The sequence below is a fragment of the Paramormyrops kingsleyae genome, chromosome 19, assembly GCF_048594095.1.
Source record: "Paramormyrops kingsleyae isolate MSU_618 chromosome 19, PKINGS_0.4, whole genome shotgun sequence".
NCBI lineage: Eukaryota > Metazoa > Chordata > Actinopteri > Osteoglossiformes > Mormyridae > Paramormyrops > Paramormyrops kingsleyae.
The window spans coordinates 25391793-25409708 of NC_132815.1; the positions used below are offsets into that span (position 1 = coordinate 25391793).

The following is a 17916-nucleotide window of genomic DNA, read 5'->3' on the forward strand; positions in this document are numbered from 1 at the left end:
TGCAGGTCTCACACTGTGCGTGTGACTGCGTCACCCAGGGACACCCGGCTTCTAAGTGCCTTTAAAGGACTACACACTTCTGACACCTTCGAGGGCTCTGGGCTGGCCAACACTGATGTTAGACGGCCGACTTCAACAGTCTCAAATACGATGGGGGAGAGTCTGATCTTACACTGTCATTCCATAACTGACAGCTAGATTTAGGGCTGCATTAATAATTTAGGTCAGGCCTGAATGAGGTGGCAGGATCTCTCCGTTTCTCGCTATTAGTTAACGGTAAGAAGATTGCTCCACATTTCCATTCATGCGACATGTACATAGAAAGCAATTACACATCTTATTGTGAAAGCACTAGATTTTCAGTTGCTCACCTTTTGAGCCACAGGGCAGTCTGGATGTTCCAGTTGTCAAGGAACATCTTGAAGCTGGTGGCAAACTGAAGAGGGAGAGGAGAAAAGCTCGTTGTGGGGATGAGAGGAAACAGGCAGGATTCCCACCCGCAGGCTCGGGCCTGCACTGCCTGGGACGGCCTTCTGACCAGGATACACAGTGGGAATGTAGAATAGTGATACTTTACTGATCCCCATGGGGAAACTGCCTTTTCACCTATCCCATCTTGTTCTCCTCGAGATGCATATAAAGCTGAGGGGGCAAACGTGGGAGGTGCAGCACAGGGCTAGCCAGCATGCGGCACCCCAGGAGCAATTGAGGTAAAGCACTTTGCTCAGGGGTCCAATAGTGGCATCAGTCTGCCAGTTCCAGGATTCAAACCGGCAACCTTCTGATCACAGGCAGACAGTCCTAACCACCTGAACCACAAACTGCTGAATGGACATCACAGGATGGCCAGGTCTTAATGGCCTTCTGGAGCCTCACCTCTATGTCCATAATTCTCAGGTTCGATATGAGGTCCCATCTGGGTGAACCATCTTTGTTGTAGCCATTGAAGCCAAATCCAGCAGCATTGTTGATGGCGTCAGCTGTGTAGGAGTAAAAGCACACAGGGAGACGTACAGGTCATGCCTACGTTCTGCCAGCATTACCTCATGTGGCTTCTTCTAATGATGTACATCCATACAGAGCACTGTGTAAAGCAACATGACAATGCAGTGACTGAGATCTGCACTGCCATGAAGACCTTGGAGTCACTTGAAGGGGTGCAGATCCGCTGCAGAGCTTCTGTCATTTAACCAGAACATTGTACAAACAACCTGAACACCGTAGAGACAATCTGAGCACGTCATTCTACCTGAGCATTGTGCAGATAACATGAGCTTGTCTTTGAACCTGTGTGTACATCCTGAGTAGCTATCCTTTTACCTGAACACTGTACCGGCAAACTGAGCTCATACACTACCTGAACACTGTGCAGATAAACTGAGCACCTGTCCTTCAACCTAAACATTGCTCAGAAAGCTCCCAGAGCCAAAGACATTGTTGCATCTAAATGCTTGTAGCGATCAATACCTATAGGGTTGTTTATTGTGCTGAATTGAAGGGTAATTTAAAGTAGTCCAGCCTTTGGAAACCACAATAAATAGAGGCATTAAAGAATACCTTTAAAATGCCAAGACCGCAAAACCGTGGCGAGGGCACACTCACCCAGTGTCCACACAAAGTAGTACTTTGGCCGTGTGGTCAGCATGGAGAGGTACAGGTAGATCACCTGGCCATAGAAGGGTGTGGTGGCGACGAAGTCGTCATCGATGTTGCGCTCCACGGGGAACACTTTGCAAACGGACAGGAAGACCAGCAACGAGAGCATGCAGACGCACAGCTTCTGGATCACGTCCACCTGAGGGCAGAAAACAGTGCCGTCATCCGGCGCCCTTTGAGCCAGGCAGAGTCATAAACACGGGTCACTGCCCAGACCCAAAACAAGTCAGGCTGAGACCCGAAGCCCCGCCCACCACCCGCAAGCACACACTGGCCAGGTCACGTACTTCACACACGGTGGGTGATGCACCACCTCACTCAAATCCTTTGTCACTCAATTTCCAAAAAAGAAAAATCACGATAAATAATTCTTGCCCTGGAGAAACACCTGGTTCTGCTATTTTGTTTCCCACTTGGAAAAGACACACAGAAAAAAGAACAATCTGATTAAGCTATGCTTAATAATTAACATGAATGATTATTAAACACTGATAGGATTTGCTCTTTAACAGAAGAGTGACCGTTTGCAGTTAGCCCCTATGGCCATGAGCTCCTGCACTACGGAGGGAAAAGGAAAGCAAAGGTGATGCTTCATCAGATGCATAGCTGACCTATACTGAGTGGGAGGAAGGGCTCCCCCAGTCCACACATGCCTGGACGCAGGCTACTGTGCAGCAAGTTTCTGCTGGCTGCCCTCTTTCCAGCAGGGGGCGCTATTTAATGCATCAATCAATCACAGTTGTTCAATAAAGTCCCTCATCCTCTAACTCTAACAGAAGATGACCAATCCTTTTAGGGCATGACATGACAGCTGTGCGGAACAGCATAACAGCATAACATAGCAGCTGAAGGTAAAGTTTTATGTTTGGTTTATAAGAGAATTTTCCAGTGTTTTGCCTTAACAAACATACCTGGTCATTATGATCTGGCTGTTGTACTCTACTCTTGTAGATCGTAAGCAGAGTTGGGTAATTCAGGTCCAGAGAGTAAAAGTCCAGACCAGGATTTTGTTTCAACCAATCAGTTGAGCATAAACAGTCACAGTCACAGAGTATTCAACCTGAATTACCCAACTCTGATCGTAAGTCTTTCTTTGCCATACTCTTTCAACTTCCCGATTCATAATTTAGCAATGCATTATGGGGGCACAGCCAAGGCCATTATATACATTTGACTTTAGGCCAGAGAGGGGACAGGAGGGGGGCAGCGGGGGGCTTACCTTAGGCGATGGGTCGCTCTGCTTGTGCGTCCCGTTCACCTTGCCATTGTTCTGCAGGTGCTTGGCGTGGTAGGACCTGCCTTCTATGAAGGCGATGTAGTCGTTGTAGGAACACGTGGGACCCGCTAGGATGCCCATGAAGTTACAGTTGTAGCTGAGATACTCCAGGAGACTGGGCATCCGCCTGCAAGGGTAGCAACAACAGACATGGAGATTTCCCCAGGCAGAAACGAGAACGGATCCAAGTTAGTGCAGGGAAAAAGAACCAAAAGCAAGTGTGAACACTTAACTGATTTGTCTGCAACCTAAAACCATGATAGATTTCTTCTTCTTTGAATGCCCAATACATTGTGGCTCAGTGACCTCATTTGATTTAAGAAAAACAATTTATAGGTAGGCGCCCAGACCTGTATTTTAGGTCTAACATTCCAACACAAATCTGTCCTTAGGATTATTTGGATCAGTTCCATGTATATATTCTACATTTATCTCAGTCAAAGCCAAGATAGTGAGGCTTAAAAACTGCATTTTCCTATGACTATCGTCAGACTGCTGAATAGTCCGGCCCCTCCCAACCTAAGACAGACTGTTAAGGGACTAATGGCTCTGGACTCATAAATCTGAAACTATACCTGTTCATTTGCTGCACATTCCACTTCCAGGATAATTTGAACAATCTTTCCCCACAATTAGGTAGTTAATTGTATTTCTTATCTAGGACTTAATGTCATGTTTTTTGTTTACATGTCTTAACATATGCTATTTATTACTTTATCATTTGCACTATGACCAAGAATGATATTTCATCTAAGTATATAACCACATGCATCATATAACTATAGTTAGCAATAAAAGTTGCTTTGACTTGAATCAAGAGTCATTCCCCTTTGCAAACTCTCTTGAAAGAGTTTAGTGAATAGCAGGTCAGCCTGTGGGAACACTGAAACCCACAGCGGGCGAGATGCAGGGTCCTTGGTGAACAGCAGCAACATGGGAAATTAGGTTCTACCAGCCACTGTGGCTGGAGCCTTGGGCCAGAAAGTGGGAAGTTAGAAAAACTGATAGAAAAGCGATTCAACTAGTCAGCAACCAGAAGTCATTTTTGGGATCCATGGCACTGTTGCTCCCACCTTGTCCTACCAAAGTACAGAAGCCAAAAACCCATGTCAATGCGCACATGCGCCCCCTTTGGGTGAGGGACACAAATTACACCTATAGCCGCCCACCAGAACAACATAATGCAATGTAGCCACGGCGTACCTTACGGCGAGAATTTTCTGACTGGGGGACAGCTGCTCCTCTTTCCTGGCCATTCCTGGGGGGTCAGAGAGAGAAGCAGGAAGGGAAAGGCTGAGAGAGTCAAGTCGTACATCAGTGAGCAGAGCACTGGAACACTGCTCCTCCAAAGGATGGTGGAACATTACTGTGGTAATATTTAATCCATGCCCCACTGGAAATGGCTTAATTAAACGGTGCGTGACAGTGCATAGCGACCCTCAGCACTGCAGGCTGCCATGCCTTATCCCTTACATTACAGGGATGACCAGGTGAGTAGAATGTAAGTCTATGTGTTTGTGTGTGTGTGTGACAGGGGGTGACAATAAAAACATGGCAAATATTTTAAACAACAGGAACTCACACATCAGATTTAAAAGGTCCCACAGGGATTTTAACTATTTTAAATATAAATATGATTAATAGAATATGACACTGGGGAAAATCTAGGTCTCCCTCTCCCCTCCCCCAGCCCCCTTGATAAAAACGTTCCGTGCAGAGAGCTGCAGGGAATTCCCACAATTCCCCAACTAAGCGAAACCACAGGTGTGACCCCTGGCATTTCGCCTGAGCTTATACAGCTTTAAGGGTGAGAGGCTGTGCTAACAACAGAGAGAGTCTTCTGAAGTCAGGCAGGTATCTGTAAATGCAGTGAGCTGGTAAAGGACAGCCCGGCACAGCCGCGTTGCCCACAGGAAACAGCACTGGAATTTTCCGGAACAATTCTTCATCTATTTCCAAATGTGTTTTGACAGTTAAATCAGGCCACAGAAATCAATTTGACACCGACTGATGAGGTCTCCTGGTTTCCGCTGGGCGGACACAGAAGAAGCAGGGTCTCTTTAAGGAGGACTACCTAGACCAAAGCGAGACACCCCCAGAGACACGGGCGGTGAGCAGGAACAAGGGGGGCACATCGATCTCCTGTGTCAAGCTAACTTTTCGGTATGAAGATGTGCTGCTTCGCTGACACTGCAGTAGAAGTCACAGTTTCCTGCAGAGAATGGTGAGAGAAGTGACAGTGACGTCTGGGGTGGGGCTCTGCGCACTTCAGAAGAACAGGAAACCGGATGGTTCTCTGTGATGCACAGATCTTGTTAGATCAGCACCCAGCTGCTCTCTACCACTCTGCGCCATCTTCTCAGCCTATCCTAGGCCAATCAGGCAGACACCACTGCAGAACGCTGAGGCACGTTACAGAGGAGGATGAGGCCTCGACGTAACGTCAAAGCCTGGGTGGATCCCTGCTGTCTGTTACAGCTGACAAATAATTAACGACTGCCCTCTGTGGATCGGAGGAAGGAAACGGGTCCCTTGGTACCTCAGTCTCCATGGGAAACAGGATAGCAAGACAGTGACTACAAACTGTCATATTAGCAATGTTCTTCAACACGAAGTATAGAAATGGACATTGATGCCGTCAGTCCATGAGGCTGGTTCAGCTGGGCTGTAAGCATACCACTTGCTGTCCGGCCCAGTGCCTGCGTTGGTACTGCAGTAATGCAGAAAACACTTGAGGAGTTTAAACCGGCGCTGAGTTCGGGGTCACGCCTTCCGCTCCTAGTAAGATGCATGGCTTCCAGGTCAGGGTGCACGGCATTTAATTCACCGTCCCTCCAGCCAGACGGCTTCTGAAATGTCCGCTGTGATGTACAGGGTGGAGGGGAGGGGTGATTTAACGGGTCCCCTACAGGTCCGTGCCCTCTCAACCAGCCAGGCTATTCAGCTCCCTCCATTTATAGTGAAGATGGCAGCAGTAGGCCAGCGGTTTAATTATCCTGTCACATTTAATGTCTGGTGGCAGAAGGTGTCCAACGCTATGCTGTAGTACCTACATAAACCACCTGATTGCTCAGTAAGCACTGCGTAAAGAACACCCGCCTAAAACCTTTTCACTAAGGTCAAAATGCCACAGGGTTTTACTATAATTTTTCTTATCAATGCACCATAAGTATTATATTTATGCTCCTAGGTCATTACACAGGGCCGGCACTGAAAGGCTGCAAGTCCGCTGAGAGTAAGGTCTAAGGCCTTCCAGAGAACTTCCTAAAGCACAGAAACAAAGGAGGGGGTGGGTGAAGAAAGGATGTGCAAGACCGACAGTACTCTCCGACTGTTCATCAGAGAGGATGGTTTTTGACTGCAGCTACTCAGCTATTAGAGTCACCCATGGCCTCGTTCTCCAATTAACAGGGTGACCCTACCCTCATTGAAAGGGCCATCCTTCCAAAAGCTACGGATACCATCACGCAGGCACATGTGGGGGGTTCGGGGGTGTGGTAGTTTTGTTCTGTGGTCCATAAATAGTGTGACCAACCCAAGGACCAAAGTGTGAAATGCCAAGCAGAGTCCAGTCACAATATTTAACATTAAGGATGAACCGACAGCCTAGCAAACGATAAGCTTTACAGTGATTCCATTTTGTTTTATAGATCCTCTGAATTATCACTAATTAATGATGAGTGGGGGGGTTGGCTGCTTCACCCAAGAGCCAATAAAATGACTTCAACATGCAATCGGCCTCGTGTGAGACAAGCGATCTGGATTAAGACAAGGCATCTGCAGCCGCCGCTTACCGTCGTGGATCTCAAATGCCAGACTAGTGATCTTCTGGGTGATGACCATCATGGGTCTGCAAAAGGGGGCAGGGAGGCAGGGGTGACTGGGCAGACACTCTCCAGGAATCACCATCATCACCATCACCATTATTACCATCACTAACATCACCATCGTCATCACCAGTATGGCAGTCTTTACTTGGATTACATTTTCCCTTATTTTATTATTTTTATGGCTTTCTGGCTAAGTATTTTGTGACAAAAAAACTGTTTTGCTCAAGGGACACCAGCAGCAGGATTATCTTCCTTAAGTAAAGTTAAGTAGCGTCTACTAGCCACAAAGAAATGTCTTACAGCTAACCAGGACAATTCACTGTAAAGTTTCCACTACAAGTGAGAAACTGCTCACTGTAATTTGATGCCCACGTACTGTATCAGCCAGTTAATGCACTGACCACTTAAGTCCAGCTACTTTAATATAGCGAGAGTTTATTTAACTAGTCAAGTGAAGAACGGAAAGGGATTTCATTGGATGGCTCATTTGTTCATGTATCATTTCTGCCCCTCAGGCCACAGCCTGGGCTGCCCCCCTCCTTCATCCTGAAGCTCCACTGCAGTGCTCCATTATTCAGCTAAACATGCTATTTCCAACAGTACCCCACGGGGGTGCGTTTCACAGCATACAAAGGTTTTTAATTCCAATTATAATAAATGACAAAATTAGATTTAAAAAAATCTGAATTTTTTTATATGAACAATTTCAAACCTTCAAAACATTATATTTGCTGCTGCCGTTTGATGACAGAAATGCAAAAAGTTAAATGTCCAATTCCTTGCCCGTCTACTGCCAAGCCAAAATCGTCGTCTGGAGCTCAGCACAAGGCCTCCCCTGAGATGAAAGTGTGCCGGTGACTCTGTCACCTCTGCGCAGGACGGCAGTGACGGTAAGGCGGCGGAGCGTTACCCCGTGAAGTCTGCAGAGTACATGCCGTAGTCAAAGACATAGACCCGGGTGATCTGGCATATGCTGAGGTACCCCAGGGCCACCACCAAACAGTACCTGCCGGAGGAGCCAAACAGAAAAACCACCATTTGTCATCAAGCCACAGAGAAGAAGCAGGTCTTGTCTGAGAGACCTCTAAGGGACGGTGGCTTGCAGCAGTAATGTGTACGCAAACTGACCTTTCTGTTTTACATCATGCTAATTATGGTAGATACTGGTTGACTGACCATCGTGTAGTTTGGGCAGCTGGTGTCTCTAAATTGCCCATTGTGTATGTGAATGTGTGCCCTGCGATGGACTGACATACAGGGCATCCAGGGATAGGATTCAGCCTCGCACTGCAACAACACATGGAATATGGATGGAAGAGCCATTTAGTATATCGACTATGCATTTAAAGTATGCATACTGTAGGAAATGTGCATAGACTGTCACACCACACATAAACTCTATTAAGGCAAGGATTAGCAACTTCACAGCACAGCTCATCTGCATTTATTTATATAGCAGATGCTTTTATCCAGAGTGACGCACAATTGAAAGGGCAGGGTCAACCAGTCCCTGAAGCTTACTCAAGAGCGGCGACATCACTGCCAGCGGTGGTATGTGAACCACGACCTTTGGAACATGGGCACAGAATGCTAACCCGCAGAGCGACGCACCACAGGGCAGCCACCTCAACATCACATAGGGTTTACATGCCAACTGTTACAAGACCCCTACCACACGCAGGGTTCCCCTAGGAGGCTAGGGGGTGGGGACAGTGCCTAAGAGGCTCAACTTAAATTCTAGAAGGCCTTACACTCTAGGTACACCTGCTTTACTCAAAACTATGAAGATTCATAAGACCACTGTTGATACTTACCCCGCATCTTGTTAAGACAAAACCAGTTTGGCTGGAACCAAAGCAGAACCACATGGTCGGTTTCATCATAGTGACTCTGGTATTAATCACCCAGGGACAAAACAGGAGGATCAAACTTTACTTCTCTGTCAGCACATCCCACCTGGACCAGGCTGGCGGTCCTCCCCCAGGAAGGCGCCGTCCCGCATGTGCAAATAAACCCACAAGGAAATGATGGTGCGCGGATCGCTCCCTGGGGTGCCTGTGCGGAAGGATGGCTTCTTGCTGGCCCTCGGCCAGCCGTGAGGGAGGAGGCTTCCCAATAAGTCTGCTGGGAGCCGAGGTACTTTATGATACTCTATAAGGTACTGGCTGGCTTCCAGAAGAGCCAAAGTCAGGGGACGAGGCTGGGGACGTCTGAGCACCTGCCCCTTTTGGCCAAACAATCAGAAGTGCTTCCTTTTAAGGTATGGAGTGGCCCTTTTCCATGAACCCCCTCCTCTGGAAACCCCCCCCCCAAAAAAAGCCTCTGCACGGCACTGTACATTACTGTCAGTGTATAAGCAGTTAATGAAAGTGGATGGGTGGATGGATGGATGGATGGATGGATGGATGGATGGCCATTAACTAGTTTGATCCTGGTGGTAAGTGTGGCACTGTGGGAAGTACAATTGTACAATTAAGATGTTGTTTTCCATAATTCCAAAACCACATGTAAAACAAGTTCCAATGTCTTGATCTAAATCCTTTAACTGATGAACAGATAGATACAGAGACTGGGCAACTTCACTGTCTGACACTATAATTAACATTTTGAGTTCAGATTAGTTCCTTGTCCCTTCCTGTCGGAATAAACAGGAGCGCTGCAGTCAGCTACAGAAAGGGAGCATATCAATCAAAACATCGCACGAGAGGAGTAGCAGAGCGCAGGGGAAGCGCTTTGGTCTCCATGGAAACACCGATACCAAGCCTTTGAAGTGGAAGCCAGTCCATCGTTTTCCTCCCGGTGTGAGCGCATCACTTCCCCCATTATTGCCCTGCTGATTGGCACAGGGAGCTGCAGGGGATGGTGTAGAAATGAGCTCTCGGCAAAATGCCTGCCTGATAAACAGACACATGTCCGACACGGGTGCAGAGTGACTGCTGCCCAGAAACAAGGGGCTACACCTCCTTCTTAAACATGCCAGCTGACGCCCTCATGACGTCACCGCCGTGCTGCTGTGCTGTGTTTTCTTCACAGGCTGCTGCCCTGACGCACCTTAGCCGGCGCTGCAAAGCCTCCCCCCAGAAGCTAAAAGCGCTTCTTAGCTTCTCCGTCTGAGGTAGAGATTAGCAGGAGTCCCAGTGGGCTGGCTGACCTGCCCCCACTAACTGCCGCATCCTCAGTGATGACGCAAACATCTCCGGCTCCCTCAGACGGCGGCGATGAAGCGAGATCCCAGCCAGCTCATACTACCAGCTGGCTGCCAGGACCTTCCTGCGAAAACCAAAGCTGTGATACTATTCCTGGAGTATGTCGCTCCCCTGGGACATTTTATGGGGAGCCACCAGGGGGCTGCTGCCGGTCTCGGATAACGCCCAGGGTGATCCGAGGCAGCGCTGAGCTGATTTCGGAGATATTGTATGTGCTCAGCCCCAGGATAGCATTCGGCCAAACTGGTGACCCCTCATAGCTGGGAGCAGCATCACTCATATCCTTTCTGTGCGAACAGGCATCCCATCTCTGGATTACCAGGTCCAAAGCAGGAGGCTAACTGCAGCTCGCCTAAGCTCCTCAGGAAACATCCTCACCCCAAGGGATGATGGGAAGGGGAGAAGGACTGCGAGGCAAAGAATAGAGAGGATCACAGAAAATGAAGGAGGAAGAAGGGAGAGAAGGATGAGGCGGAGGATAGACAAGGTCAAGGTCATGAGGGTATAGGATGTACGAGGGACACACAGCAGTCGGTGCAAGACGCTCCATCAGGTCACAAGCGGCCTTCGCTATGCTGAAGGAGTATCAGGGTCCTCTGTGCAGGGGCAGACAGATGACGAGGCTGCGATAGCTGCAGAACCAGCACAGGCAGAAACATTTCCAGCCCATTCACTGCAAATTTGCATATCGCCTAAGGAGTCCCTGTCCGACCAAGTTACCAATGACCCAGAGGTTTTTAAGAAGCAAAAGCATGATTACTCTCTATACCAATCACATTTGGATAACTATGACCAGCTCCAGAAAGACAGACAGAGAAAAGTGCTTCATGCAAGGTGACTCTGGCGCCCTGTGTACTCATGCCACAGCCATAGGACTGTAGGACGCCACCTAGTGCAATGACAACAGCAGGGCTGTCATGACATCTTACATCACAGACGGCCTCATAGCCATGAAGGTACATCCTTGGGGATTTAGTGAAGTTGCAGTCCTGTTATGCTACAGCTTCACGTCAGGGCCGTGGCATCTCTCACCCCCTCAACAAGTTTGTCAGACAGAACAGGGCTTTCAAAGACTCTTTATGTCTCAGCGACATGTTGGCAGGTACTTATAAGCGACCATTTATTACAGGCTGGCTGTTGTCAGACACGTAGGCAGCTTCTTTGTGAGGATCAACCACTCGCACGTCAGCCCAGATGACTGAGGAAAAGCCGAGGGTGTATAAGAATGTCACTGAAGGACTCCCAAGGCTCACTGGGTTCACACCAAGCACGCAGTGACTTCACTGGACCATATACCGACTTACTGGCAAAAGGCGACATCATGAGCCCAGTCTAGGGGAGACACTGTAAATCACGATGGATCAGTTTAGCTGTGCCGAGTGAACAGAGCGCCATTAAAAACACTTGTTAATGGGGCTCCAGTGATTAAGATCTCATTAGACTGATTTGGGTACAGTCATTCTTAAGTGCTGAGCAATGCTTTGCCTGCACACTGTAAGAATCACTTTTTCTCTAATTAGATTTTAGTATGCAAGATCACATATCAAATTTTCCACAGCCTGGCACTTGTAGTCCACCAGGGGAAAGGTAAAAGAACAGTGGTCAAATACCGACCATTTACAATCGCACAAGTATTTCTTTGATACAGGCAAAGAAACTGCACTACAGCACTTCAAAAACAACTCCTACTACTCTCTCTAAACGAAACTAAATGGATATTAAAAAAAGGGGGGGGGGGGTGAATAAATAATTCAGACAGGGACTTACTTGTGCATGTGCTCCACACCAGCCAAAATCATGATGCCATATGTAATTCCACTCTGGACCAAGAAGTGCAGGGCATACCTGGAAGAGAGGAGGTCTTCTCAAGGTCAACAGTCAATGATACAAGCAATCTTCACATGAAGGAGATCATAATTCTCTAATCAGCAGTCACTCTAATTACTGTAAAGAGCTTAGTGTTGCCAGTAACGGCAATTTTTCTATGGATTAATCTATCGACTATTTTACCGATTAATCTAAATGATCGATTTTTATTTTGACAACTACAAACTGTATGTTATTGCAGGGTTTTAGATAATGGACACGGCTTTTCAATTTAAAATATTGATGTCAACGTATTTTCAGCGTCAACGTCATTGACTACGTCAACTAATCGCCGTAGCCCTAAAAGAGCTTCAAAATGCTTCTTAGCAAGACAAATGAGGCATTTCACAGTAATCTTCAGACCTGCCATGTCAAATCATCTTTCAATCTTCTGAAAGACCTCTTCAGCCAAGATTTACTGGCATCTATAATTAATATGCAGATCATGAATTACTCCTTTTTAAGATGAACCAGGCAAGCTTCCTGCTATTTGGAAATTAAATTTAGAGGCAAACCACCCAGAAATCAAATATAACACTAATTACTGATGTCACATCCACAGCATGGTCAAGAGGACTACAGCACACTGGGTTTGGACAATGATCATGCTTAAAAGGAAAACAGAAATGTGACAGCTAGACTGGTGTTCCCCAAGATAGATTTCTACGTTCTGAAAGTGACAGGTAGATCAGCCCCTTTCTTCCCAGCACAGGAGAGAGAGAGAATCATCACTTGTAGAAGGCTGTGAATACACTCTGGCCCTCTGAGAAAGCAGCAGTTTTAAATCCTCTTTTCCTGACACAATGGTTTTACTCAGCTCTATATCACATGCCCCTTTGTCCAAGGCAACAGATCATGTCTGGCTCTATTTAACAAGGATCCACAAATTACAGACAGGCCTGGGTGAGAGTGCAATGGAGCACCAGCGAGCACAGGAACTATAATTTCCAGAGTGCAACACAGCACCAGGGAGCACATGGACTACAACTCCCAGAGTTCAATAGAGCAGTGGTGGGCACAGACTACGGTGCCTAGAGCAGGGGTGGGCAATCTTATCCGCAAAGGGCCGGTGTGTATGCAGGTTTTTGGGATAACCTGTAGGTCAGCTGTTCAAACCCAGGTGTGAGGACACTTTCAGCTAATCAGTCCTCTAATTAGCAATCTAATTAGGGAGTTGCAGCGAAAACCCGCATACACACCGGCCCATTGCGAATAAGATTGCCCACCCCTGGCCTAGAGTATAACAAAGCAGCAGGTCGTATATTAACTACAGCTCCCAGAGTGTAATGAAGCAGCAGCTTATACGATCTGGGTTTAAGATGTAGTCTGGGCTGGGACACAACTGGCAGATGTATCACATGATGAACTGTTGTCCTGGACACACTATCCAGAGGCAACCAGCCTTCCACTGTATACCCACTCCATTATAGACCAACACGTACTGACATCTTGGACAAGGCCTAAATGGTAAGGAGAGAGACTGTGTGTGTGAAGCAAGCTTCCTCCAAAGATGGCCACCGAAACAAAAAAAAAACCTATAGCGCCTTGCTTCATGACATCATCACTAAAGGCCCACAAGAGCCCTTACAATACTGCAGAAAACACTGCAGTTCCAGCAGCAGACTGTGGGGGCGCTGCAGTGCACCTGCACCGGTGTCCTGCATGGGTTCAGGTACCTGACGGGTGACCCACGAGTTTTGATATAACAGGTGAAAAATATCCTACTATGCAATTTGAGTGTACGGGTGCGGTTGGAAATCAATAGGCCATGGACTCTGCCTGAAATCACATACACACACACAAATTAGTCATTAAAATAGACCCTGAGGAATTGTGAAGAACAATAGCTAGTGGAGATTTGTAAGATATTGAAAATGCACTATATTGCAAAAAGTATTGGTACACCCCTCCAAATCACTGAATTCAGGTGTTTCAATCACTTCCATAGCCATAGGTGTATAAAATCAAGCACCTACACATGCAGACTGCTTCTACAAATATTTGCAAAAGAATGGGTCGCTCTCAGGAGGTCAGTGAATTCAAGCGTGGTACCGTGATAGGATGCCACCTGTGCAACAAGTCCATTCGTGAAATTTCTTTGATACTAAATATTCCACGGTCAACTGTCAGTGGTATTATGACAAACTGGAAGCAATTGGAAACAACAGCAACTCAACCACAAAGTGGTAGGCCACGTAAAATCACAGAGCAGGGACAACGCATGCTGAGGCACACAGTGTGCAGAAGTCACCAACCGTCTGCAGAGTCAATAGCTACAGACCTCCAAACTTCATGTGACCTTCAGATTAGCTCAAGAACAGTGTGTAGAGAACTTCATGGAATGGGTTTCCATGGCCGAGCAGCTGCATCCAAGCCTTACATCACCAAGTGCAATGCAAAGCATCAAATGCAGTGGTGTAAAGCACACTGCCACTGGACTCCATGTAGTGACAAATCATGCTTCTGTATCTGGAAATCCGATGGATGAGCCTGGGTTTGGTGGTTGTCAGGAGAATGGTACTTGCCTGACTGCATTGTGCCGAATGTAAAGTTTGGTGGAGGGGGATTATGGTGCGGGGTGGTTTTTCAGGGGTTGGGGTTGGCCCCTTAGTTCCAGTGAAAGGAACTCTTAATGCTGCAACATTCAAAGCCATTTGTACAATTTCAAGCTCCCAACTTTGTGGGAACAGTTTGGGGATGGCCCCTTCCTGTTCCAACATGGGTGAGCACCAGTGCACAAAGCAAGGTTCATAAGGACATGATTGAGTGAGTCTGGTGTGGAGGAACTTGACTGGCCTGCACAGAGCCCTGACCTCAACCCGACAGAACACCTTTGGGATGAATTAGAGCGGAGACTGTGAGCCAGGCCTTCTCGTCCAACATCACTGCCTGACCTCACAATTGCTCTCCTGGAAGAATGGTCAAAAATCCACATAAACACACTCCTAAACCTTGTGGACAGCCTTCCCAGGAGAGCTGAAGCTGTTATAGCTGCAAAGGGTGGGCCAACACCATATTAAAGCCTATGTGTTAAGAATGGGATGTCATTAAAGTTCATGTGTGTGTAAAGCCAGGTGTCCCAATACTTTTGGCAATATAGTGTAAATCATGAAACATAAAGTCTGCTATCTGGTAAAATTTTGAAATCTTGCATGCTGACAGGTTATTATAATGCAGTTAAAGAAAATGTTTACCTTGTTGAGTTGTGGTAAAGCACATTATGTCAGATGTCCAGGATAGATATATAGACACCGACTAGTTTGCAGCGATGAAGCCTACTGTTGTTAATCAGTTAATCAACTCAAAGTATGTTGGACGTTTGTCTGAATGATTCTGTGTGACCTGTGAACCAATAAACATTTTTGTCCAACTGATGTAGTAAACTTTAATTTGTAACTGCGGTTCGAGTCTTAGAATGTATTTGAAGTGGGTTGCACTGAGTTCGAAATGAAATTAGCACTGCTGATGGATAACAGTAACATCTCTGCAGTCTCGGAAGGGTCATAACGTCGATGTTGACCTATACTGTTTTTTTGACGATATAGCATTTTACCACGCTATTAGTAAAAAGAAAAAAATTGTTACTGGAAAAGCTACAGTGTTATAAAAGTAGCTGCGCTACTGATAAGCTATAGAAAAAAGTAGTTAACTTAGTAGCATCGCTAATTGTAGTTGGCTACTCCCCAACACTGAATATGACTCACTAAAAGGTCACGTCAATGTGGACTTTAACCTAATCTGAAACAGCCCAAGCAAGGCTTATTTAGAGTTCTGCCAGGACCAAGCCAGCGTCCTGGGAAGACTGAAATGTGACAAACTGTGTTGTGTTTGTGTTATCGCTAAAGTCGTTGATAAAACACAATTAGTATTAGAGCTGGGCGATATGGCAAAAAAAATTATCACAATATTTTCCCCTGTATTGACCGATATCGATAATTATCAATATTATAGTTTCACAATGCTGTTCCATGTAATAATGTAATAATCAAAATAATAATAAAATTCTATTCTATTCTGACAAATATAATTGAAATTGAAATAACAACATTAGTAAACAAATACTTATTTTCCAACAAATTTTACTGTTTAAATACAAAATTCCCTTAAAATTATCGAACGTTATTGATTTTCAAGTATTCAAAGAAACCATAGCTCAAATTAACAAAACCATATAATAATGTAACAATGTGCAAAACTGTATAATATTGCAAATATGTTAACGGGCAAACATAAAATAAAGCAGGACAGAACTGACTGCAACAAGTATCTTCCTCTATTCTTGGTCTCTTAAAAACTTTTTAAAATTCTGAGGTAGAAAAGTATCTAAAACAAACAAAAAACACTTATTCAAAAAAAAAAAGCCAAATCATGGTTAGATTTTATTGTCCGGCGCGGCAAAACGTCACCACGCGTCACCATGTCACATGGTACAAAATCCTCGCGAGAGCAAGATGACTTGGGACAGACCGTGCAGCACAAACTGGAACCGCCTCCGTAATGACACAACTTTGCCCTTGTTGGCTGAAGATTTTAGTCACACGCATGACATTTCTATACCAGGAAGTCCTAAAGCGTTATCTGCTATTTCTCCCGAAAAGCACATAAAGCAGTGAGAACTGGTTTTCAGTTCATTTACCTGGTAAAATAATGTTTAAATAAATTACATAAATGCTCTAACAGCACATGTCAGTTAGTGGTTTATTTATTGTTAGTTACTGTAATGTTGCGCTGCTCTATTTGTTTAATCGTCCAGTCTGTGAAGAAGGCATTCAAGTAAGAATTGCATTGTACTCTGTACATGACAATAAAAACTTTGAATCCTTGAAGTAAATGTATTTGATCTTTTTCCTGTCAGCTATCTTTTTATACAGGGCCACTATACACAATAGTTTTTTCACTGCTAACAGTTTGGAAGAGGAGTTGGGTATTTTAAAAGAAGTAATGTGCATGCAGGTGATATTTGTATCGATTTATCTACACCCTTCTGGCAGTGCTGTCATTGCAGTCAGGTCTCGCACACTACGAGGAGTAGAAGTTGTCCGACTTGGCTGAAGTCAGTTTATACTCCATCACTGCAGCCGCCGCAGATCACGCTCCGCGTCGCGTCAGCTACAGACAGACCTAAGCCCAAGTCCAACACACCCATTGCTTCTTTAAGGGAGGATGGGCAAAATTACAACGTCGTCGGTGATTGGCTGTTGTGCTGGCGTTCAGTAAACCTCTGCTTGATAGGCCATCGAGTTGTCTGTCTTAGCGCATTCTCTAAAACGGAACAAACTTGGTTGATCGAGTTTTATAGTCCGTGTGTATCATCGTGATCATTTTTTATCGATAAAATATCGAGATCGTTTTATCGGCCAGCACTAATTAGCATAAAGATGGCAACATGATTAAACACAGTTAAAATAATAAACACCTGTGACTTTACTCCTGTCTTTACTGTCACAAGCTTAAATGCTAAGTGATAAAAACACACATTTTGTTGTATATTATTAGCTTGTATAATTATCAGAAAAATATATTCTGTGATCATTTCTCCAGGGGAGCTGATCACGGACAGGAAACATGACTGTCTGGTGTCAATAACATCAGCACAAACAACAGAACTTCGTTTTCTGCTGTTGTGACTTTAAATAAAGATTAAGCCATTTTGGTAAAGACCATCACGTGGTCACCAGTAAAAGTACATAGGCATGGAACATCTAGAATGAGAATGGGAGCTTCATTGACAGACAGGGGCCACATCACCACATGCACGTGCACATGTGCAGTGCTTCTTGTCATGCTTCTGGAAGAGCATCTGAGCTAATGAGCCTTGTGGTTTTACAGCAGCCATTAAAGGCACAGGACGTTGTTCTTTGCAATAATCAGTAATTCAATGATTTGTTCGTCTTATTAAACCAGTGAAATAAGGGGAGTGATATAAACGTTAATTAAATCCACAGTGCTAGTGTAAGCACGTAAAAGGCCAATAATGCCTTTGACCATGTGTGCAAAGACAGGACATTCCTGTTGACTGGTTTCAATTAACTGCTGCGGTGAAACTACAACTGTGGGTACAATATGGCATACCAAATAAATC

At 45.6% G+C, this 17916-nt stretch overlaps 1 protein-coding gene across 2 annotated transcripts in view; it reads right to left on the reverse strand.

Annotated features, from left to right (window-relative positions):
- The window catches only part of mboat2b (membrane bound O-acyltransferase domain containing 2b), a 44833-nt gene that overhangs the window by 3511 nt on the left and 23406 nt on the right, over positions 1-17916 (reverse strand). For both annotated transcript variants that reach the window (XM_023824864.2, XM_023824862.2), the window contains 8 exons: positions 11736-11813; positions 7673-7768; positions 6727-6782; positions 4136-4190; positions 2876-3059; positions 1603-1795; positions 877-980; positions 372-436 (listed from right to left, as the gene is read on the reverse strand). In XM_023824864.2, the coding sequence (XP_023680632.1) occupies positions 372-436; positions 877-980; positions 1603-1795; positions 2876-3059; positions 4136-4190; positions 6727-6782; positions 7673-7768; positions 11736-11813 (831 nt within the window). The remainder of the gene's footprint in view (positions 1-371; positions 437-876; positions 981-1602; positions 1796-2875; positions 3060-4135; positions 4191-6726; positions 6783-7672; positions 7769-11735; positions 11814-17916) is intronic.